Source organism: Armigeres subalbatus, chromosome 1, assembly GCF_024139115.2.
Source record: "Armigeres subalbatus isolate Guangzhou_Male chromosome 1, GZ_Asu_2, whole genome shotgun sequence".
Classification (NCBI taxonomy): Eukaryota; Metazoa; Arthropoda; class Insecta; order Diptera; family Culicidae; genus Armigeres; species Armigeres subalbatus.
In genome coordinates, this window is record NC_085139.1 from 190,458,643 (window position 1) to 190,482,687 (window position 24,045).

Sequence of the window (24,045 nt, forward strand, 5' to 3'; positions counted from 1 at the left end):
ACTTACCAAAGTGAATCCAGATAATATATCCCTTCATACTAACACAATATCCTATCCTAAGACTATCGTGGAGATGCAGAGGTATACTCGGTCTCTAGTAGCAACGAGAGTTGAACTAATAATCCTTCCTTCCCTTGATGACCGTAAGGACGTGGCCGGCGCCGTAATTGACTTAGTAAAATGCATTGAATTTCCGAAATTTGCACATTGAGAATGATAGCTAAACCCAAGCTCCATTCAATTGGTTCCCTGTGCAATTTCGCAAGTTCTAGTCAATCACGGAGTAGCAACTACGAATTGTACGGTTATCCTGCTCATGCTCATGAGGCACAATCTGGTTATCACTCGATTAAGATCACTGGCCGAATCTCATTCCCACCGACGAAGAAGCAGAGACTATCACCGAAGATCGCAATGTGTCACACGTTACGATGAGCGTCATACAGAACGAGTTCCATGACAATCTGTTTGTACGTTACTCCAGTTTCTCCAAGCTTCGTCGCGTTACTGCGTTCTGTTTACGATACCTGCAATCCTTGCGAGCACGCGCAGTACTGCGCCGAACGGACGCAGTTACCACCAACTCAGTATTCGCAACGATACCGTTTCTCCAGTCTCCACCGACGAATTGCAACGTGCTGAACTTCATCTGTGTCGGCTAGCTCAACAACAGTCGTTTCCTGCAGAGCGGTGAACCAGGCATCAAATCATCCACCATGAAGTGGCTGAAGCCATACATCGACGAAGATCGCATTATTCGCGTCGGTGGCCGGCTGCGGAACGCCACACTCTCCGATCTCCGACGCCACACTCACCTATCGAGCGGTGAACCAGGCATCAAATCATCCACCATGAAGTGGCTGAAGCCATACATCGACGAAGATCGCATTATTCGCGTCGGTGGCCGGCTGCGGAACGCCACACTCTCCGATTACGTCAAGCATCCTATCGTACTCTCTGCCAAACACCCGCTGTCGACTCTGCTGGCTAGTTTCTTTCACTTGATGCTACTGCACGCAGGGCCGCAACTCCTGCTAGCCACACTGCGCCAGAAGTTTTGGATTCTTGGCGGCAGAAATTTGTCCAAATCCGTTTTCCACCATTGCCACACTTGCTTTCGTAGCAAGCCCACACTAGTCCAGCAGAGCACAGCAGATCTTCCGGCATCGCGAGTCTCACCAAGTCGTCCATTCTCCGTCTGTGGAGTCGACTACTGTGGAGTGGACCGTTCCTGTTGAAAGCAACCGTCCGCAATCGTGCTCCAACCAAGGCTTACGTGGCAATTTTCGTTTGCTTCGCCATGAGAGCCGTCCACATCGAGCTTGTTAGCGACCTCACTACAGCTGCTTTCCTGGCAGCCCTCCGTTGTGTGGTTGCTCGAAGAGGAAGAATCGCCGAGCTGCACTCGGACAATGCGACAAGGTTCAAGGGTGCGTCACACGCACTAAACCGCATATTCCGGATGCTGAAGGTGGACAACAACGATCGGGATCGGATCTTCAATTGGTGTGCGGAGAACGAGATTCGGTTCATTCCGCCACGTGCCCGGACTTTGGCGGGCTTTGGGAGGCTGTCGTCAAGTCAGCAAAGAAGCACCTCCTGAAAATAGTAGGCAACACAAACATTGCCTACGAACAGATGTTGACTCTACTGGCACAGGTCGAAATGTGCCTTAATTCCCGTCCGCTGACTCCGATGCCGAGTGAACCGTCCGATCTGAAGGTCCTAACTCCAGGACACTTCCTCGTCGGGGCCAACCTTCAAGCGGTACCCGATGCTGATTTGCGTAGAATTCCTGACAACCGTCTGGAAGCTTACGACGTGGTCCAGAAGCATCTCCAGAACATCTGGGCCCGCTGGTACCCGGAGTACCTTCAACAGCTGCAGTCACGGGCAACGAAAGGCTGCAATCCCCCGGTCACCGTTGAGGTGGGCCGCATCGTCGTCGTGAAGGAAGACAACATCCCTCCCGCCACTCGGGCGTATTATGAAGCTGCATCCGGGCAAGGACGGGGTCGTCCGCGTCGTAATTCTGCGCACTGTCCCAGGAAAGGACATCGTTCGTGCCGTATCCAAGATCGCTCTACTGCCGTCATCGGATCCCAGCATCTGAAACCGTCGTTCCAGGTAAAGCAACCCGCAAGGGAGAACTTGCTCGAAGCGCACCTGCGCTTAGCACAGGTAATTGCAGTTCCATTCATTTCAAGCCAAGTCGTTCGATCTACCTGGTTTTCTTTTTTGTTCCCGGTCAACTGCGAGGATCTACGGCGAAGCGATCACTGAACTGATGTCTTCAACAACCACAATCATCCAAAACTACATATGAATTCGTCCAACGCTGTATTGTTGGAACCCCTACGTGTTCCAAGGTGGCCGGAATGTTGGAGCCGGACCCAAGTACCATCACTTAAAATATATTAGACTGTCCCATTTTGTACTATAATCCCCCCAACTAAATCGTCTCATTGCTGCTCTCGTCAGCAGTGAGAGAGTGCAAAGGCACTGCAGCCACTGTCCACTGTCGGTGGACTATTCGTAAGAATAGCACAAAGCAAAAAAACTACTTCGGTCGATTTTGAGCGCGTACAATGACAATAGATGCCCAAATAGTTTGTATGCCAACATAATTTGACTACATAATTTGACTCTAACAAGAAAATGACAGAAATGACTTTAATCGATTACGATGTTAGTTAGCATGAGACCTCTCTGGCTACTTATGAACGTAATTTCCCCTGATTCAGTTGCAACAGCGTTTTCTTGGACGGCTGGCAAACTACTTTGAATGGAATTATGCAACGGTATCATCAAAAGCCTGGTGCAGAGGTTTCTACTCTATTCAGAGTCCTGCCAGTGAACCTTCATAAAAATAAAACAAGGAAGGAATAAAGATTAACTTCACAATTTCCTATTTCTACTTCTCTCATTTCATTTCTCACTTCTTACTCCTCACATGAGAAGGAGCACTTCATACTTTACACCTTTTCACTTCTCGCTTCTCACATCCCACTATTTTTTTCACTTTTTGCTTCTCACTTGGCATTTCTAACTTCAAACTTATCATTTATCACTTTTCACTTCCCATTTTTTACATCTCAATTCTCTTTCTACTTCTCACTTCTTTATTCTTATGCGATGTGAGAAATTTCTCATACTTTACTTCTTGAGGTAAACTGCATATAATGCACACACACGCATGCTCAAGTCGATTTAGTGTTTTTGGGCTATTTTCAATTTTGGAAAAAATCTAACAAGAGATATAAACGTCGAAAACTATCGCAACAACCTCTATACGAAAGCTTTTGGTGTGCTCTACAAGTATTGTGAACATTGCTATTCGTTCCGTTCACGTTTTGTCCATGTAAAAGTGATTTTCAAGCTTTTAAGTGCATATAAATACTGTTTCCTCCAAAAGTCGTTGTTCTAAAAATTTCTTGAATTTATGACAAATGATTGCTAATTTATTATATTATTATTCCTCTTTTTTCCCTGAAAATTTTAGTAATATAATTGTCGATGTGCGATTTACCGTTAAATTCTTAAAAATCAGAAGCTGAACATTTCTCACAAATTTGCACGTTAGGATTTCTTTAAGCAAGTTGTTCGAACAAAACATAAATCAAATCATATGATATTTGATGCTTACAACAAACGACTTTAAAATTTTGTTAATTTCACCATACGTCTGCATGCTTTTAACATTGAGTGCAGCGTAGTAACAAGTGAAATCGAAGCTTCTTTGTTTGAACAACTTGTTTGGAGAAATCTCAGCGTGCAAATTTATGACAAATGTTTAGCTTCTGATTTTTTAGAATTTAACGGTAAATCGCACATTGACAATTATATTACTTAAATTTTCAGGGAAAAAAGAAGAATAATAATATAATAAATTAGCAATTATTTGTCATAAATTAAAGAAATTTGTAGAACAACGACTTTTGGAGGAAACAGTATTTATGTGCACTTAAAAGCTTGAAAATCACTTTTACATGGACAAAACGTGAACGGAACGAATAGCAATGTTCACAAGACTTGTAGAGCACACCAAAAGCTTCCGTATAGAGGTTGTTGCGATAGTTTTCGACGTTTGTATCTCTTGTTAGAGTTTTTCGGAAGTTGGAAATAGCCCAAAAACACTAAATCGTCGAGAGCCACATCGAAATTTTGTCCGAGGTAGTTGAAAATTGGGCAGGAGAGGTATTTTAGCATAAGAATTGTGATTCTGGGCTGACCGGTTGAATTTTCGATACTTTTTGAAAACATGAAGAGGTCTAATGCACACTACTCACTTTTCACCACTCTCAATCCTAGGATTTTTTCAACTTTTCGGTCAAACGGCCCTACATCCAATAGGGGGATTTTTAGCAATTTAGAAGATGAATCGCAGAATTGGCTGGACACGTTGGTCGTATGTCGGAAGAACGCCAAGCGAAGTAATATTCAGTAGAGAACCCGCATAGGCTTCGCTCAAACGATGGCTTTTTGCAGTAGAAGAGGACCTGAGGGCGCTGAACGTTCAGGGCGACTGGAAGCGATTGGCCAGGATCGAGTTCAGTGGAAGAGGATACTCCATTCGGCGTAGGTTCATCGAGGAGCTGTAGCCCATCAAGTATCAAGTAAGTACTAATGCTATTGCTTGATCATGACTTTCAACTACCGGAAAAAGTTTTTACTCATATTTTACTTCAATGGATTTCCAACAATTTTTTTTTTCTAAATTGATCATTGATGTGAAAAGAAAATATTTTGAGCACTTAAATAATTGTGTGACATCAAAAACGATTGAGGATGTGAACCATTCCACCAATTCGGTTAACTTTTAATTAAAATTTGACACTTCGATGGTTATTTTCCCATCGTGGTTAAAATTTTACTTCGAAGCCGACTCATTTGAGTTTTGACAGATTGATAGTTATTCGGAACGAAATGGATTTGGCGCCAATTTTCTCGCGAACAAAGTTTAACTATTGAACTGTCAAATCTAACCATGCTCCGGAGCAGGGTTATTTTTAACCACGGCGAAATAACCATCGGACTGTCAAATTTTAACTAAAAGTTAAACGAATCGGTGGAATGGTCCATAGCCTTAGAAGTTTCAAATGAAGCCAAAATCTGCAAATGGCAAGTGGGACAATCTGAACAATTTAACCCTTAAAAAAATGCAAAAACGACAATAATTCTACAATGTGAGTGCTATATATAAAAACCCTTCTAGTTCTAGTCTAGGTGTTATATTTTAAAACGCTTCTAGTTTGAAAAATATTAAACCAATTCAGGCCCTCTATTAGAAACACACCCTTCTAAGAACAAACAGATTATTTTCGAAATAATGCAAAAGAAAATCCAAAGTAACAGAAGTGAAAAGGATATTAATTGATTATTGTTCCAACTATGTCCATAACTGGTGCTATGGCCAAGACCGGTACACCTACCCTTTTTTTAACGATGGTAACGGAAATCTGCAACCAGACACCTGGGAGGCGAACCCAGGTAGTGTGGGGATGGGATTACCTCTTGTAGCCTACGCTCCATCGTCGTGAATGATTAGTTATAGAATGATCACATTTTTGAATGATATGCTTGAATGAGAAACTATAGAATGATAAATAATCATGGATCAAAGTTGCTGTTGACTAGAATCGAATCAACTGGTACGTCACCATAGCCAAGGAGGTAGTAGATTCAGCGCCATAAATTAGATTAAAAAAATATTAGTGAAAGCTCGCGAGGACGGGTCCATTTGTTATCTTTGAGAAAGTTGGAAAAAGATTCACGATCAAAACCGAAACTGAGCGAGCATCCAACTTAAGTGACACTACCAAGCTATTGCTGTTCCAGAGAAAGCATTCCTTTTTTTGGCTCAATTTATAAACTACCGCAGTTGTCATTTCATGCTTTTTCTTTGTCGTTTTGCATGGCATACTATGATGACAACACCGAATATCTGATTTTTGTTTCAGTGTTTCACAGATTTTCAAGCCTGCGGAAGAACTTTACGGAATCCGTAAAATGGAAAAATTTCAAAAGATCCGCAATATTTCGAAGATGATCGCGGGAAATAGAACTTCCGTTTAGTTCGGCCGAGATCGCATTCCCTAATCTGAGGGTCAAGGTTACATCTCACTCTCGTTCGAGCTGCAGATTAGTGTAGAAGTGTCGCGAGCTTGTCCGAGTCGAATATCCTTTGAATGTGAGTCGAAGTGAACAAAAGTTATCTTAGGAATAGGGCTGTACAGTTGGCGTTTAAGAAAAAGAAACAGGTAAAATGCTTAACCTGCTTATCAAGACATTTGTGAATGTGCTATACCAATAGCCTTGCTATCTACGCTTTCCTGCTGTTCGACGCGTAGAGTATGGCTTTCTGCAGCCACCGGAAGACGGCGGCCCGCCAACGCGCCGCTATTCCATCGCAGTGGTCGTCAATAGCCACAGCGCGGCCAGAGTCAGCCAAAGGCCCCATCGTGAAAGTCTCTATCCACGTGAGACCACGACTAAACCGGCATCTAGTCCCTCCCTACCGCGCAAGGTACCAGGAGCGTAGACATCACAGCAGCACATCGTCAAATTACTGCAGCTAATCGGTGAGTCGCCTATTCCAATCATTCTTTTGTGGAGTGGCTCTTATGCCGCTCCTACTTTAGCTACGGGCAGACTCACTCATCCTCTTCGTCCTGTCGTGGCAGACAGGGTGGTCAGTGGAAGGGGCGGGCCACGCAGAATTTCTGCAACCCCATCCACGACTGTCTGCCCCGACAACTCGACAAGTGCTACTGCCTAGGCAGTCCAATCACTTCATGAGGGCATTAATGCCCTACTTCCACTCGCTTCCCTGCCAATCAGGGACTCTCCTCGCGCACCGCGTGCGCACCACTCCGGGTATGTGGGTACCACCCACTGCCAGCAATTATTACCATCCGAGGGTTACTTGTGTGCACGCTCATACATTCCGTCCCTTTCGCTTGCACCACTTGTGCACCACTCCTCTGACATTTTTGTTTCCACTCTGTGCACCTTCTGTGCATCGTTTGGGCGTGGGACACCCGGCAAGTCACGCGTGTACAACACTCGCCTACCCGGGCTTTGATACTGTCGACAGGGCGAAAAACCAGTTACCTTACAGGAGGTACCCTCCTGTTGACATTTCGATGTTAAGATAGTCCTCAATCAGTGTGGTGGTCACCCCGTCCTGCAACGGAGTGGAGTTACCTTACACGTCTCCAATTTCTGAGGTGCCGCAGAAACATCAATCCCCCGTGCTCACCCATCCCTCACTCTGTGGGGTATTGCGAGTAATACCACCAGCTCCCATTCGCTTGCACCGCATGTGCATCACTTGGGGGTGTGTGGGTACCACCCACTGCCACCCGCTTGCCGCTGAAGCAGCCCTCACTATGTGGAACCTCCGTGAATGACCTAATTGTTTCTTGCTAATTGTTTCACCCCTCAGGTCATTCATCCCGTCGGCACGGGTCCCTGACACCGTTAGGGGTTAGGGATGCCATATTGTCAGCTTCAGTGTTATACCGAGCCTGACGATATGGCCGAATTTTCACCGTTACGCACTACTTCCGAGTATTCATATCCCAACATAACGGGAAACACCTACCCTTTGTATCACTTAGAAAGTGGCTACCAGTCTAGTTACCGCTGAGCTAAGGAAGGCCCCGTACAGTACTACATATATTTTTGACGAAAAGTTTGAGTTTTATTTTATTTTAATAGCATGCTGCAATGAATTTATTGTGGAGCTGAGACTATATTTAAAAATTGAAGATTGAAAATGTTATTCATTCATACATTTAAGGAATTTCTCTTGTTTTGATAACGGATTGCAGTAATTTGGAAGAAAGTTTTGGTGTTCTCTCCCGGTTTGGGCTGGAAAAGTTTACGTGATATAAACCAAATTTTTCGCTGAAACGAAACAAATCAGGGTAGAAAATTAAGTTTGGAATTGAGACTAGACTGATTTTTTTGTAATGGCTGCTTAGCAGAGTTTTAGAACGTTATGTTTGATGTACTTGTAGCTCAATGTTCTTTCTGAAACTTTGTCTAACAGTGCATTGACTGAAGTCTAATATCTACAGGGTGAAAGAAGCGTAATAGCGCTTCAATATACAAAATATTCATAAGTATTTAGCTGTCGATATTCTTGATGAAAATCATAAAAGGATTTTTTGCCTTTCTTTTATAACAGAGTTGTATCGAAATAAGTCTTAACTATTCTCTTCAAAACGAACTTGTTATAATTAATTGCATATTATTCAGCAACTCGGTCGTATGACAATCATTTTTTGTTAAATAGCTTGGCTGTGCATATGCACAGCACATGTTTCGAAACGGACAAATTAATATGAAATTTGCTTTAAAGAATCCACGTGTCTTAGAGGGTCTCTAACCTTCAACCTCCTACTCTCTAGATAGGCGTGATAACCCCTACACAACCACTTGAAGGTCACGTTTGCGGAAAAGCCATCAGAATCCGAGTACCAACCTCCACCGCGGTTAGCTCTCTTTTTGCAAATTGAATATCTTTCGGATGCTTGATTTGCCTAATCACCCCGTCACCAAAGAAATGGAGCGATGCTTCAAATGCATGGCGTTTGGCCCCATATGCAAAACTGCAAAAATTTAGAAGGAAGGGCACGTTACTAGGGACTACACAAAGCAACCGAGATGCCTGTTCTGCAAAACGGAACGACCCTACGACGAGTGCCCTGCATACAAGAAAGCAAAGGAGGGCCAGAATTAATAGAGATCATCCGAATAAACCTCAATCATTGTGACGCCGCACTGCAACTGTTATAGCAGTCGACAACAGAAGCAATGTGCGACGTGGCAATTTTTTCAACCGAAGCCCGGCAATTTGTAACCTGCCAAATTGCTTACATTAGAAATTTTCCTAAATTTACTATACATAATTAATTATTCATAAAATTCTACTTACTGTTTACATAAACTATTACCTACTATTGCTTTAATTTATGAAAACTAAAACTGAACTTAAAAGTAATGGATTTAGAATCGAATTAAACTACAAAAAAGAAACCTAAAATAAAAATTGGAAACATCCCTGAATCCATCTAATCCCTTTCGAACATACACCGTACGTCGCCTATGCGCGACCCCCTGAAAGCCACAGTTGTTTGCAACTGTCATCTCCATCGGCCCAGCCACCGAAGGCGCCGAAACGATGGATCGAAAAAAAAACAGACAAAACTGTTTGTCATCGGACGAACCAAGGCTCTTCCACGTTAACCGCCAAAGAAATCACCTCGTAGTCCGCGTAATTTAAAGTTCTTTTTCTTTTGGCCCTACAGGGACCGCCGTAAAAAGTTTTCCCGTGCTCGAAGCACAAATTGTGCTAGTTGTGATTAGGGCAAGTGAGCTGTGCATCGAAAGAAGAAAAACCGGTGAGCCACTTGTATTCGCCTGGCCCGGTTAGTGATTTGGATGAGAAGCCATCTTTTCGACACGTGGAACATCGGATAAAAAGCAAGATAAAAAGCCACTTTGACAGCCGTCGGAAGCCGCCAGAACGCCCCGTGTGCGAAACCTGTTTGTCGGACGGAGTACCAACAAGCGTGTGATTGTGTTGAGTGAACGGAGCAAGAATACCCCACCGTCGCAACAACCGTTGCAGAAGGAAGTCAAGCCTTCGTCGGAGATTAGATCTGGGCCTACCGACCTCCACTACTGGAAACCACCAGGGCTTAATGCTGCCGAACCGAGGCTAAGCTGTCACAAATTCCTGGAACGCCGAATCGACGAAGCGATGGACGGTCGTATCACCAATCATCGGCAACTCTCCATCCTGCCGGAGCCTATCTGGCCACCATACACCTCGTCGAAGCAGTAACGGTATGTGATGTAATCCTTCCTTTATCCTTCCTCTTTATGAGAATGAAATCATTGAATCCATGACCTGAATACAAAATGTAAATGTGCATTTCCATTCCACCATCTTAACTATTGTTCGGTTCACCTTGTTTTTGTATTAGGGAAGTCTTTCCGCTCATCCGCCCAATTTCTCCCGAAGAGCTAGCGATAATACGACCCTGAGGTCACTAAAGGGCAGACGAAAGTCCCCAGCAAAAAGTTTCTCTAACAAATTATCGGAGGCGATGGTATGATAGAAGCATAGAAGTGTGACTTCATTTCTCTGTTCTGTCTTTTTCGACAGGGGCCAAGTATTAGTTGAAATGAAAGGATGTCGGATGGGTTCAAAAGGCTTGAAGAAAATGGTAAATCGATCCAAAAAGGTTGGTGTCTTGGCTACATGCAAGAAAAGCAGGTGAAATTATTTGGGTTTTGGGAGTAATACTCATCCGGTTCACGCGTTCGCATTATATGTAAATTCTAGTGATGAATAATGTATAAACGAATGTGACTTATTATTATGTTGACCTTGTATGATTGTAAACCTATTCTATCTCACGGAAAAGGCATCATCACCACCAGGTGGATTAATTTGGGGTTTTTACTGACCCTAGACTAACCCGACACAGAGACCTGACTAAGTACATCTGTGGCAAAGAAAGTGTGAGCTGGGTCTTTCGACATCCAGTACCACCAAAACCAAAATGCATAACATACTTATGCTTAACGTCGCACGCTTTACATTCAGTGCAATAGGAAAAAGCTAATAAACCAATTATTATAATGAAATAAAATTATAAAAAATAATACCTATATCCACGCAGCCATTCAAAATTGTCGATTATACTCCATACAGTGAATCCAACCACTTGACATTTATCCTCCAGTAATGCATCAAGGAGTGCATTCAAGTGTTGCTTGTAATACTCCACTCGGTCATCATCGTTCAACTGACCATCATCTGAATAACCATTCTCGGTGATAAGCACAGGCGGATCGTTGTATTCCTGCTTGAACCAGTTTAGTATTCCTCGCAACCCTTCCGGTACAACATACAGCCAAGTGGATTTGGCACGTATCCAGGATGGATCTACGCTGTACACTAAGCCAGCATCCTTATCCACAGAAGGTGGAGTATCGACATCGTATTCGTTTTTATCAAATGTCACCAGTCGACTGGTGTAGTAATTGTATCCGAAAAAGTCCGCCGTTCCACGAACATATGAAGTCATCTCTTCCGAAAACTCCGGCAGCCGTGACATAGAACGCCCTTCACGTAGGCTATGATCACCAATATCGCTTATCATGATAGGTGGATAACCACCCGTTTCACTGAATAAAGGATGTGCAAACCAACCTATTTGAAACTGAAGTGCTCGGTCTACAGCATTCAGGTCTGTTACATTATCTGTTGGATAAAAATATCTTCCACTGAGCGTCATTCCAATTTTACCATGTTGATCTTGACGATAGTTATCGTCGTAGAGGTGATAGACGGCGGCATGACTGAGAAGCACGTGGTGAGCGCAAAGATATTCTCCAACACCTGGCGCGTGCACCATCGGACCGTCAGTACCGTAGCCGTAGCCTTCTACGCAGAAATCGTATGGTTCGTTGTGTGTGATCCAATACCGGACACGATCGCCAAAATTTTTAAACAAAACGTCAGCGTAGATTTTGAAATACTCGACAAACAGTGGCGAGGCCAAGCCACCCAAGTTTTGAACATACTGAGGAATATCGTAATGAACCATTGTAACCAAGGGTTCGATGCGTGCTGCCCACAAGGCATTTATCAATTTGTTGTAATAATCTAATCCTGCCCGATTCAGCGAAGAGAGATCACCATCCGGTAGTATCCTGGACCAGGAGATCGAAAATCGGTAGTAATCAAACTAGAACAAACATATTTGTTAAAATATGGCATACAGTATTCGACCTTTATACTCACCCCAACCTCCTTCAGGGCAGCTATATCTTCTTGATAGCGATTATAGGAATCACACGCAACATCTCCGGTGGCTCGATTGACTACTGCCTCTGGATGGTTGTGCGTTAGCGTGTCCCATACGGACGGGCCTTTGCCGTCTATATTCCAAGCCCCTTCGATTTGATAGGCTGCTGTGGCTGCCCCGAAAGCAAAATTTTCCGGAAACTTTTTTTCCGCAAGTTCATTATCATCAATTTTATTACTGCTTGACCAACGATCAAATGGAGTTGTAATTAAAATCGGTGAGTGCGAACCACTTATTGATCGAACTAATATGTTCCAAAACCAAAAATAAACGATCGCTAGTTTCATTACGGTGAACTGTGTTCGTTCAAATGTATAACGAGACTGCATCTGTAGGATTTATGTTCGGTTGACCTTTAGTGTGTTGATAAGCTCGTCTTTAAGGCAAGCAATTGATAATTTGTGTACTGTGGTGCATTCATAGTGGAATGCTCTTTGTAGCTTTTGTATGGTCTGAGACTGAGAACAAGAAAAGGTGGAAATGATGGAACTGAATTTGGATAGGTCGTAAAAATATAGAAAGTAATCGAAAGCAAAACATACAAGGTAAGTTTCGTACATTTTGTTTCGATTAGACAACATCAAGTAATTTTTGGGTCGAAGGAGAATCTTTTTTCGTAGTTGAAGGTGAGAAACATTTTTCACTAGCTTCATTTGTCTGGTTGGAACGCACCTGGGAGATAAACGGAAATCGTTGTTACTTGATGAAATTCTATTTTCGTATCATCATTTTTATCCCTCACTCGCTTTTCGCAAGAATTTTTGGGAGGCCATAAAAACTGTATGACGGGAATGGGATTCGAACCTAGAACACCAACAAAAATGGCGTTGGGATGCGGTCACTCTAGCCATAGCACCACATCAACTGCATATAAGAGTTAGATTGTTTGTTTCATAGAGGCTAATCCTTTTTTAATGGCTCCAAAAGGATGATAGAATCGAGTTACGCCTTCTTGTACCTGCCGGGTGTGAAGCGAACACCATCTTTGCAGGGTTGCTGTCCGGCAACATGTCCTGCTTGCAACATGCCCTGCCCATCGTACCCTTCCGGCTTTAGCTACCTTCTAGATGCAGGGTTCACCATAGAGCTGGTGGGTTCGTGATTCATTCTTCGCCGCCACACACCGTCTGCTTGCACACCGCCAAAGGTGGTCCTAAGCAACCGTCTCTCGAATACTCCGAGTGCTTGCAGGTCCTCCTCGAGCATGGCCCAAGTTTCATTTCCGTAGAGGACTACCGGTCTTATGAGCGTTTTGACACATTTGATGCGGGTGTGAATCTTTTTTGACCGCAGTTTCTTCTGGATCCCGTAGTGGGCCCGACTTCCACAGATGATGCGCTTTCGTATATCACGACTAACATTATTATCAGCCGTTAGCAAGGATCCAAGGTAGATGAATTCATCGACCACCTCGAAAGTATCCCCATCTGTCGTAACACTGCTTCCCCGGCGGGCCCTGTCGCGCTCGGTTCCGCTCTCTAGTATGTACTTTGTCTTCGATGCATTCATACCCAGTCAATTTTTTTACTTCACTGGATCTGTTAAAAATCGTACCCCGGCTGTCAGTGCAGGCCGGCCCAACCATTTCAAGCCACGGGCCAGTTTTCAGATTGATCACTTGCTTGCGGGCCAGGAAATATTTGGTACATATTTTTTATACATTTCCAAAATAACCACAGTAAAATACGTTTTGTTTTCAGAATGGCATTTAGTTGAACAAAGTGGCTAAAAAAATTTAAAGAGAAACTCAACACGATGTTGAAGCGTTTGAGCAATCTTTGTTTTTTGTTTGTAACAGGACATGGAATTGTTGGCTTCTTTCGAAGACCTATAGGACATGATTAAAATTAAATATTTGTAACGGCGTAATAACCAGCAGTTATTAATAAATGAAAAGAATTTTTCTTATACGCCGCGGGCCACAAAAAAATAAAGCCAAGGGCCGCATCCGGCCTGCGGGCCGTACGTTGGGCAGCTCTGTTCTAGTGCAATATTGTACAACAGGCACGAAAGTCCATCACCGGCACGATTCGAACGAACTGGAATGTTTACCTGAAACCCCCACACAGTTCACCGTTGCTTTGATCAGTCTGGTAAGCTTGCCAGGGAAGCTGTTCTCGTCCATAATTTTCCATAGCTCTTCGCGGTCAATACTGTCGTATGTCGCCTTGAATTGGTAAACAGATGGTGCGTTGGGACCTGATAATCACGGCATTTTTGTATGATTTGCCGTATAGTAAAGATCTGGTCCGTTGTCGAGCGGCCGTCAACGAAGCCGGCTTGATAACTTCCCACGAACTCATTCACTATTGGTGACAAACGACGGAAAGTGATATGGAATATCTCTTTGAAGGCGGCATTAAGAATGGCGATCGCTCGTAAGTTCTCATACGAGATTGATGATTACGTGGATTACGATGGGATTGATGATTACGTGGCATTCAACGAAATTGTTGTCCGAATCATAGATGTTGTTCAGTTCCGGGAATGTTCTGTTTTCAAACACCCCGAAAGCTCTCTGTTAAGCTTTCTTTAAAGTACAAGGACATATAAAGCCAAAGGATTAATTAGGGATCGAGTTTCGTCTTCGTTCGCAGACTACAAGACTTCAGCTGATTACGAAGTTAGTGATAAGCTAAGCGGATCGGACCAGTCATCAGCGTCACGTGTTGCGCCGGAATCATGCAGGGATGCCATGGTAGGTACCCATTTATAGTTTGAGTATAGGTTAAGATCATTTCGAACCTAAGGCCTTAACATTCGCTTTACCAGATAAGAATAGACCCTGAAACGTTGCGTGCTCCAGTTATCCTGAGGGAAACTTCGGCATAGTTCAGCATCTTCCAGGTCACATCCTGCGATCTCGTAGTATGCCGTGGCATGGTGCCAACGTGGTACGCGCGAACGCACATACACCGCGCCTGTAATCCCGCATAAGTTTCAAGTTATGTTTTCTGCTTGATTTGGGAATATGGTGCTGGAAAAAATGACTACGCGTACACTACATAACCTCCTGTGATATGGATGTCCACAGTGTACAGTTCAATAGATGAACATAGACATTCAAAAATGTGTACATCGTGCTGCACTGCCTATGATCGCATATTTGTAACAATCGACAAAAGTAGGCATGGGGGAAATGGAACGATGAAGATTGTGATATGAATAAGTATGGAAATCTCAATGATTTTCTAAAAATTCCCAAAAATTACCCAAACATTTTATCCAATTGGAATCTTCGATAGAGAGATTTCCACTACTTGGTATTGGAATGCAAAATAATTTCGAATATTTTTATACACAGCACATGGCGTACCGGCAATAAAGTTTTCTAGTGTTACGGGTATGCGGTCACTTTGCTTAATGTTACATAACAACTTGGTAGTTTTTTCGAGTTTGTGGGAACAAACTTTCTTATTTCACCTGGTCAACTGGAAGAACTAGTAATTTGGAGATAATTCATGAGCATATTACAAAATCGACAAAAATGCAAATGTTACAAATATGCGATCATGGGCAGTGCAGTCAGGGTTGTAAATATTCGGCAGCACTGGATGAAGGTGATGTTTTTTTATATTTTTTTTTTATTTTCTTCCTGCTTTAAAATCAACCTCACATTCCCGGAGAGGCAGAAAAGTAAACAACAGAACTCACATCACCCACTGCGCCGCGAAGATGAAATTTACCACAGCAAAATGTACACATTCACCCAGCAAATTGAAAAAAATCACCACGCGTTTAAATGGGCCACTCACAGTCATGCGGTAAAGCGCGAACTGAGCAGCCTGTCAGAGCGACTTGGGAGTGGCTGAATGCGAAATTGAACGGTCGGTGTTGGAAATGATTTTTCGGCTGCACTCAGTCGCAATCACCACGGCGGCGATGAAGGCGACTGCAGATTATACTGAGATCCATGTTTTTCACTGCATTGACTGTGAAATATTCCTACCCTGGCTGCAGTATTTAGCTGCATCATTGATCCACGGGTCGAGAGATCTCCTGCCTAGGGTTTGGCGCATTCGCAACAGCATTAGTACAGTAAAACACACTCTTCGTTACAGGGGTGTGGACACACTACACTCTGAGACCGCCTACGTGCGCCGTAGGTATCGGTTTTCGTATGTCGGGAATGGATGGATGGATCGACAAGGAACCGACTCGCAGCAGACAGTTGGGGCAGCAGCTGCAGCAGGCACCAAAAGAAGGTTAGGGCGCACAACAGGGTAAAACAGTGGCTTGGGATTGACCGACGGTCTGTTTTGGCTCGCCGTACGTATTCGTTCTCTCACTCGCTCTTTTATCATTCTTGTATGGACTGATCAGGCAGCAGCACAGTTATTTATTTATTGTTATCCATCAACAGGTAGCCCCAATGATGTGTGTAATAACATAAAACGAAAACAGAGATACAAATCAGGTCAGCAAATAAAAGTAAAACAAAATATAAATAAAGCAAAAATTACAATCAATAATGTACATTCATCTTCAGTGCTGTTGAAGTCAAAGAACGATGCCACTATATTGACGTTGTAAGCCAGTAACTCATCCTTGCAGGCCATAAATAGAATGTTCATAGAGACAACTGAAGCATTATGTTGTTGCGAAGCGTGCGTTGGTGAACGTCGCTCCAGGATGGCTTCACAATAGATTCGACCGAGCAGCGTGTCAGTAATCGTCATTGCACTTGCTGTATCTCTTCTGGTGCGGAGCAGCACGAGATCTATTAAACGACATCTGCTTTCGTAGCTCGGCAACTGGAACGGATTCATCCAAGGAAGCTCCCGAAGCGCGAAACGAAGGAAGCGGCGCTGGAAGAATTTTAATATTTCAGAGCAATTGTTATAGGCCGGGCTCCAAAGTGTCCAAACTGTTGCACAATATTCCAGTGTAGAGCGACGAGGTCACAATACAGAGACTTCAGACAATACACATCGGTAAAATTTTTCGCTGTTCTGAAAAAAAAAACTCAACGATATAAGAGACGTGCTGGTTGAATGCTAATTGCGAGTCTAAAAAAACTTCCAGATCCTTTACTTGATTCACGCGCCCGATTGTCGTACCGTGCATGTTGTAGGCGAATGCGATCGTTTGCCTTTTTCGTGGAAAGGTTTTGACGGAACACTTGATAGGACTCAGTTTCAAGCGGTTTAACAGGCACCAACTGGCAAAGAGATCTAGCTGCACTTGCAGATAGTAGCGGCCGGCGATTGAGTGGATCAAAAGGAAGATTTTAAGGTCGTCTGCGTACGATAACCGTGATTCAATGCGCATTGTTGAAGTAGAGTAGAAAAATCAGTGGAGCTAGATGACTTCCTTGTGGTATACTGGATGTTGCATAGAAGCAATCAGACCTAAAGTCTCAAATCGCCACCATCAACTGTGGATCGGACAGGTACGATTGGAACCAGCGAAGAAGGTTGCCACAAATTCCAAATCTGTCGAGTTTTGCGATCACGATGACATGGTCTATCTTATCAAATGTGGCAGATAGGTCGGTGTAAATGTAACCTTTGGGTTCCAGGTTTACCTTGCTGGCTCCTCCATCAATCCAAATAAAATTTCCTTTCCCAAAAAAAAAAATGAAACAAAACAAAAGAAAAAGAAATACAAAAAATCCACTAACATAATAATGGGACAGTGATGATACACAGTGGCTTGATGTGTAATCTAAACTCTTTCCCACTTTCAGCGGTCACACTGTTTAGATAACCACGGTCAAAATGCAGGTAATGACAACCGCTGGGCTAAACATGAAATATCCCTGCGGTAGTTCAAGTATCCTCCACTAGGGGAAACCCGAGTCAGCAAGAAGCAACTGTCAAACTTCGGTAACGATTTTTGATAGTTTCGTCTCCTGCACCAACCATCGAGACTTTTAAAAGGCTGATCCTTTCCAGGATCAGGCCTCTGTTGAAAGTGTAATTTGAAAGCAAAAGAAATAAGCTGTTAAAAATACAATAGATTTAATTCTCCAATTCATACCAATTGTGGGAATTGATTTGCTTCAGAAGAAAGGTCCACAAAGCGGGCCTTTTTTCTTTTGGTTTTTCCTCAGAACTGCCAAGACGACTGAAAGGCGGCAAGTGAGAGCAGTGAAATCGGGGTTGAGAAGCCACATTCCGTCGTCGAAAGCCGCGGCTATTCCCCCTGCTAGTTTACCATCCCACCGTCTCGCCGTCAGTAGCTGGTCGGAAAAAGTGCCCTCAGTCTCCATTACTGGCAAGCCACCACCAGCGCGATACCCCGGAGAGATTCCGCCGTAGTGCGGTAGTGCCAACTGATAGAAACCGTCGGGAAACCTGCTATCGTCGCCGACGCCGCTGGGAAGCGTGGAGGACGCCTATTCCCACGCCCATCCAAGAAAGTGCTTCAAGCCGCCGATCCCCATCACCGCCTAGACACCGCATCGGTCCGTCGCAAACGCCGCCGGTAAACGTGGAGGTCGCCAATTCCCACAACCGGCCAAGATAGTGCGCCGATCCTTATCATCGCTAAGACACCACATCATCAATCCGTCGCAGACGCCGCCGGGAAACGTGGATGACGCCAATTCCCACAACCGGCCAAAGATAGTGCTCCGAGCCGCCGATCGACATCAGTCGGCAACTGGATGAGAAGCATGTCCCCCCACCAACCAGCCCGCACCAAGCATCAAATGAACACGCAAGTACCATTGTAACCACCATATAATAAATTATAAAATGTAAGCTAAATTCGTCTTAGTAGCTATTTTTTTTAAAGAAGCATAGCCCTGGTGATTTGCCTTTCCACTTCTTTATCGTTTTCGCCTTCGTTTCGGGTTCCAACGGAACAAATAAATTTGTGCTTTCGGATTTCCTTCAATCGAAACCTTTTCCAAAGTTCAATGGTTTGTGGAGTGTGTTGGTTCAGGTAAGATCTGAGAAAGGTATATTTGACGTTTTTGCCTCGTTTTCAAAGACTGGGATACAACAGGTGAACCGTTGAGGGTTCAAGCTCATTAGCGACCCTGTGATTGGTACTAATTCCCCATTCCGTGAGCTGGCAAGTTACATAAATGACATCTGTCTGAACTCGTTCAATCATGCTATCAGTGGTCAACGATGTCAGGCACAAACAGCTGGTGGTCGTTGAACGTCCAGCAGTAAAACCGTGTTGATTTCAGGAGAGATGTTGTTTGCTGTGCGAGAGCAATGGTTCCATCATAAACAGCTCAAAGAGCTTCGACAACGTACTCAGCGAAGTTATGCCTCGGTAATTGTTAACGTCATGCTCCCTGCCTTTTTTTGTGCACGGGATAAAGACATATCTCCAAAAACGTTTTGGGTGAGAGCGTAGCCTACGCTGAATATCTTCCTCGGTACCTTGCAAAACTAACACCAGGCAGCTCGTTTAGATTATTTCAGTTTGCGTAACGAAGTTGTTTTCCAGGGACAGTCGTAAGTCAAAATGTTTGAGAAAATTCGCGCTGCAGTTTCGACATCCTCTTGTTCCAAAATACTCTCCCAATCTAATGAAGACAATAACTCGTTAATACTTCGATTATCGGCTCTTGAGAAATTGTAAGAAATATATACTCCTGAAGCATTGCAATGCAATGGGGAAATCCGATTCCAAAGGTGGAAAAAATTGATAACTTTCTTCACGAACAACTTACAGAAGAGATCAAGAGCTTATTCGAAAGAGAATTTTGCAAAGAATTCAGTGAGTGCTGTTTCATGGACGTGGAACGCTTCTGTATGTAGTTATCAAGCTCGTTTTGCCCTAATGCCCCATATATCGCGAGTTTCCAAACTATTTGTCATTTTATCTTCAAGACATTGTTCTAAAATTGTGTTTATCTCTTCACTGTGGATCCATAGAAGGGCACTAAATATATTTTGTTGGTCAAAGTTGGAAATTTAAGGGATTTTGGGGTCAAATAAGCATCAAAGTGCATTTTATGTGCAATTTTCATGTATTTCGTAAAAAATAGTAATATTTATAGATAAGTGTTGATATTATTGTCTCAAAGTGTTGAACAGATATTTACAAATATTTGCCGAATAAAAATTAATGAAATAAATCGTTTCACAAATGTTTTATTTAGTTATTTATTGAGTAAAAAACGACTTTTAAAAACTTTTGAATAGCACCGATGCCAAACATTTCCAAACCATACCCGATAGCACAACTAGACAAGAATAGTCAAATGTTATGAGTCTTGATGTGATTATAGATAGGAGGTGATGGGAGATACTCTTTTTTCTTACCTTTTTGCCCAAATTCCCCTATGAAATAATATAGCTCAATGATTCTGAGCAAGGAAATGATGTAGTAATGTTAATTTAATTCATATTTTCCAATGATATAATGAAAATAACAAATAATCATATAATTCATTAAAAATATTGAATTATAGGGGATTTAGGGGTCATACAGCTAATTTAATGTAATTTTTTATTCAAAATAGTATAACATTTTTCACGGACGACGCACATAGAAGATTAAGGGCTTATTCGAAAGGGAGTTTTCCAAGAAATTCAGTGAGAGATGTTTTATAGACGTGAGACACTTCTGTATGTAGTTATTAAGCTAGTTGTGCCCCAATGCTATACATCACAGTTTATTATATTTTTAGTGCTTTTATCTCCCAAGTATTGTACTAAAGATGTGTTCTCCTCTTCATTATAGATCCATAGAAAAGCACTATACATGCTTTGTTGGTAAAAGTTGAAAATTTAAAGGATTTTGGGGTCAAATAAGTATTAAATTGCACTTAACGTGAATTTTTCATGTAGTCTGTAAAAATTAATAAAAATATTATTATTCTCCCAAAATGTTCTACAAACATTGATAAATGTTTGCGAAACAATTACTAATGAAATAATCATTTCGCAAGTGTTTTGTTTTGTGATTTATTGGGTAAAACCCGATTTTTTAATGCTTTTGAAAAGTGCCGATGCCAATCGTTCCCAAACCATACCCGTTTTCACAACTAGATACGAGTAAATATAGGGGAACAGGTGGTAAAATGAACACGTTAAGGACTTGCGTTGAATTCAATAATAAAACGAGGATAATTTGCAAAGTTTACCACTTGTTTCAGCAATTTAACTCATATTCTTATTGCACTGAACAATTTTTTCGCTAAACAACATTGTTTTATATAGTTTTTCATCGAAATAGAAAACATCGAAATTTCGTATGTACAAAAATAGTGCGGGTAAAATGAACACTGCCTGGTGGTAAAATGAACATCGCTTCTAAAACCCTTTTGAAACATTTAATTTTCTTTTTTTATCTCTGGCACTGTATATATAACTAGTTAAGATTATGAGTGCCTTTTGAAAAACCTGGTATAACTTTTGAAAAACGCTTAATTATCAATATAATAAAAAGAAGAAAAAAAAGTATTGAAATATCCGATATTTTTAAATTAAATTTACATATTCAAAGTTTTAACTTGGTTATTTGATATGGTTTGTTTCTTGAACTTCCGCTTCACAATTGCACAACTTTTATCATAAATTTGTGAAAGTTTGATACAAGTGTTCATTTTACCCCCATACGTACCTTGTGATAAATAACTCTTTCTCTAACTATGCAAACCAATAATTTTACTATTTACCCCTCATAAAGATATTTTTAAATTAAATTTACATATTCAATGTTTTAACTTGGTTATTTGATATGGTTTGTTTCTTGAACTTCCGCTTCACAATTGCACAACTTTTATCATGAATTTGTGAAAGTTTGATACAAGTGTACATTTTACCCCATACGTACCTTGTGATAAATAACTCTTTCTCTAACTATGCAAACCAATAATTTTACTATTTACCCTGCAACATCTTTGTGAAGGTTGTCCTCTTTGCCGCTGTGGTTAGAAAAGGTTTGAATCAATGTTATTATGAATTTATTAAGAATTAAAGCTTGGGGAAAAATGGTTAAAAATTACATCAGACCCTATTTTCACGGCCTCGTTTGATATTTTGGATAGTAAAAGCTATTCGTTCGGTCTCAAAACCAAAATATTAGCTCAGGTACCTTATTTTATTTCGAGGAAAAGGTCTGCATGATCAACATACGCCTAAATAGTGTTTTAACATAAAAATAGCCACCTGTTCATTTTACCACCCTGTTCATTTTACCACCTCTTCCCCTATTAGTCGATGTGATAATAGATCGGAATAAATAGGAAATATTCTTTTCTCATAAAGTTTCACCCAAATTCCCCTTATGAAATAATATAGCTCAATGATTCTGGGTTAAGAAATGATGGAGTAACATTGATTCAATTATAATTTGTCAATGATACTATAAAAATAACAAATATTCGTAGATTGCATTGAAAAATAAATCCAAGGGTATAGGGCTCAGAAACTTTTTTTTTAATACATAATTAATGAATTTTTTCACTTATTTGTCCCAAAATGTCTTAAAAAACCATTTTTAATGTAATATATGTATATTTTTTTATGGTATCCATTTCTGTTAAAAAAAAATTATGACGATAATAGGGTAAAATGCCCAATAGTGGACCCCCTAGTAGCGAAATTTTGCTCTTTTTGTCATAAGGAGTAGAAATTTTCAACATATTAATGCTGCTTGACATCTAATACCAAGTTCTGCATCTCCTCTTCACGATACATACATAAAACACTCAAATACACGACGTTATTCGTTGAAATTAACATTTTAAAGTATGACTGAATTCGCCCTATAGTAGACCCCCTGAGGGTCCATAATAGGAATCTGCTTCCCTATAGTCGACACTTCATTTGATTTTTATGTTCCGTTTCGGGACGTTCTTCTTCCCTATTATGGACCCCCCAAAATATTCTTATAATGGACACTCTCGTGTTTATTTTTTATAGAATTGTAAAAAATCATTTAATTTTACTTCATATAGCATTTCCAATGCATGTAATCAAATCATAGGACTGTAAAGGGGCTGTCCATAAACCACGTAGACTCTTGAAGGGGGGGGGGAGGGGTTTCGAAAAAGTCTACGATAGTCTACGAAGGGGGACGGGGGGGTATACCAAAAGTCTACGTAGACTTTTTTATTTTATTTATTAATTTTTTTGAACCATACTATAGGAGTTCACTAGTTTGATTTTTTATGATTTTCCGTTTTTTTCGCTTTTTTTACTGAAGTAAAAGTCTGAACTACGGCTAAAAACTATCATGAATTTCACCAGGAAGTTCTTCTGTGTTGAGCAGAAAAATTCTCCAAAAAATTTCATAAAAACTTTCGAAAATTTTTCAATATCCTCACTTGGATTTTAATGCAGATTCTACTAGAATTTCTTTTGATTTTCGGCAGGAACTTCTTTGCAAACTATGGAAATTATGTCGTACTTCTACGGATTTTTTTTTAATTTACAAAGGAAACATGTTTAAAACACTTCAAACTTCCATTTTCTTCCGCTATATTCACTTATGTATCATCAGATACGTATTTCGTTTTCGAAATACGAAATACATATCTGATGATACATAAGTGAATATAGCGGAAGTAAATGGAAGTTTGAAGTATTTTAACCTTGTAACATTTTCCCCTAAGACGCTCAATATTAATTATTTCAAAGGAAACATTTTGAAATATCCCAGAAAAAGTCTTTGGAATGCCCAAAAGATATTCTTTGGAACTTGTAAAGGCAATTTTCCGAAATTTCCGCGAGAAACCCTTCAGAATATTCACTGGAGATTTTCTGTGAAGTCCCCGAATTTTCGCGAAGAATTCTTTGGACATATAACCAAAATTATTCGAAACGCCTGTGGAACATTCTTCGTAAATTTCTTCGGCAGTTATAATGCAAATTTTTTGGAATTATTGATGGAAAATTTTCGGAATTTCTAAATAAATTTTTGAAAACTTCTACGAGAAAATTATTTGAATTTCCCACCAAAAAGTTTCCACACCACAACAAAAAATTTGCAATTTTTGTAAAAAAAAGCCTTTTTAGTTTTCATGAAAATTTATTCGATTTTTTTACGAGAAGTTCGCAAAAATTTCAACTGAAAATTCTACAGAAATTATTCAGAAATTTCTATGGAATGCTCATAAGATTTGTTTAAATTTCTTAAAGAAATTGTTCCAAATCTGCAAGAGAAATTTAAAAATACCGTAGGAAACTATTCTAAATTTCCACGGTAAATATTTCGGAATGTCCGTTTTAACTTAAAA

At 41.3% G+C, this 24,045-nt stretch overlaps 1 protein-coding gene across 1 annotated transcript; it reads right to left on the reverse strand.

Annotated features, from left to right (window-relative positions):
• Positions 1-7,703: 7,703 nt before the first annotated feature.
• Positions 7,704-12,222, reverse strand: LOC134205623 (myrosinase 1-like). Its single transcript, XM_062681039.1, has 3 exons — positions 11,828-12,222; positions 10,687-11,771; positions 7,704-7,911 (listed from the first exon to the last, which is right to left on the reverse strand). The coding sequence occupies exons 1-3, from the start codon at positions 12,218-12,220 to the stop codon at positions 7,800-7,802; spliced, it is 1,590 nt and encodes a 529-aa protein (XP_062537023.1). The 5' UTR covers positions 12,221-12,222; the 3' UTR covers positions 7,704-7,799.
• Between the last annotated feature and the right edge of the window lie 11,823 nt (positions 12,223-24,045).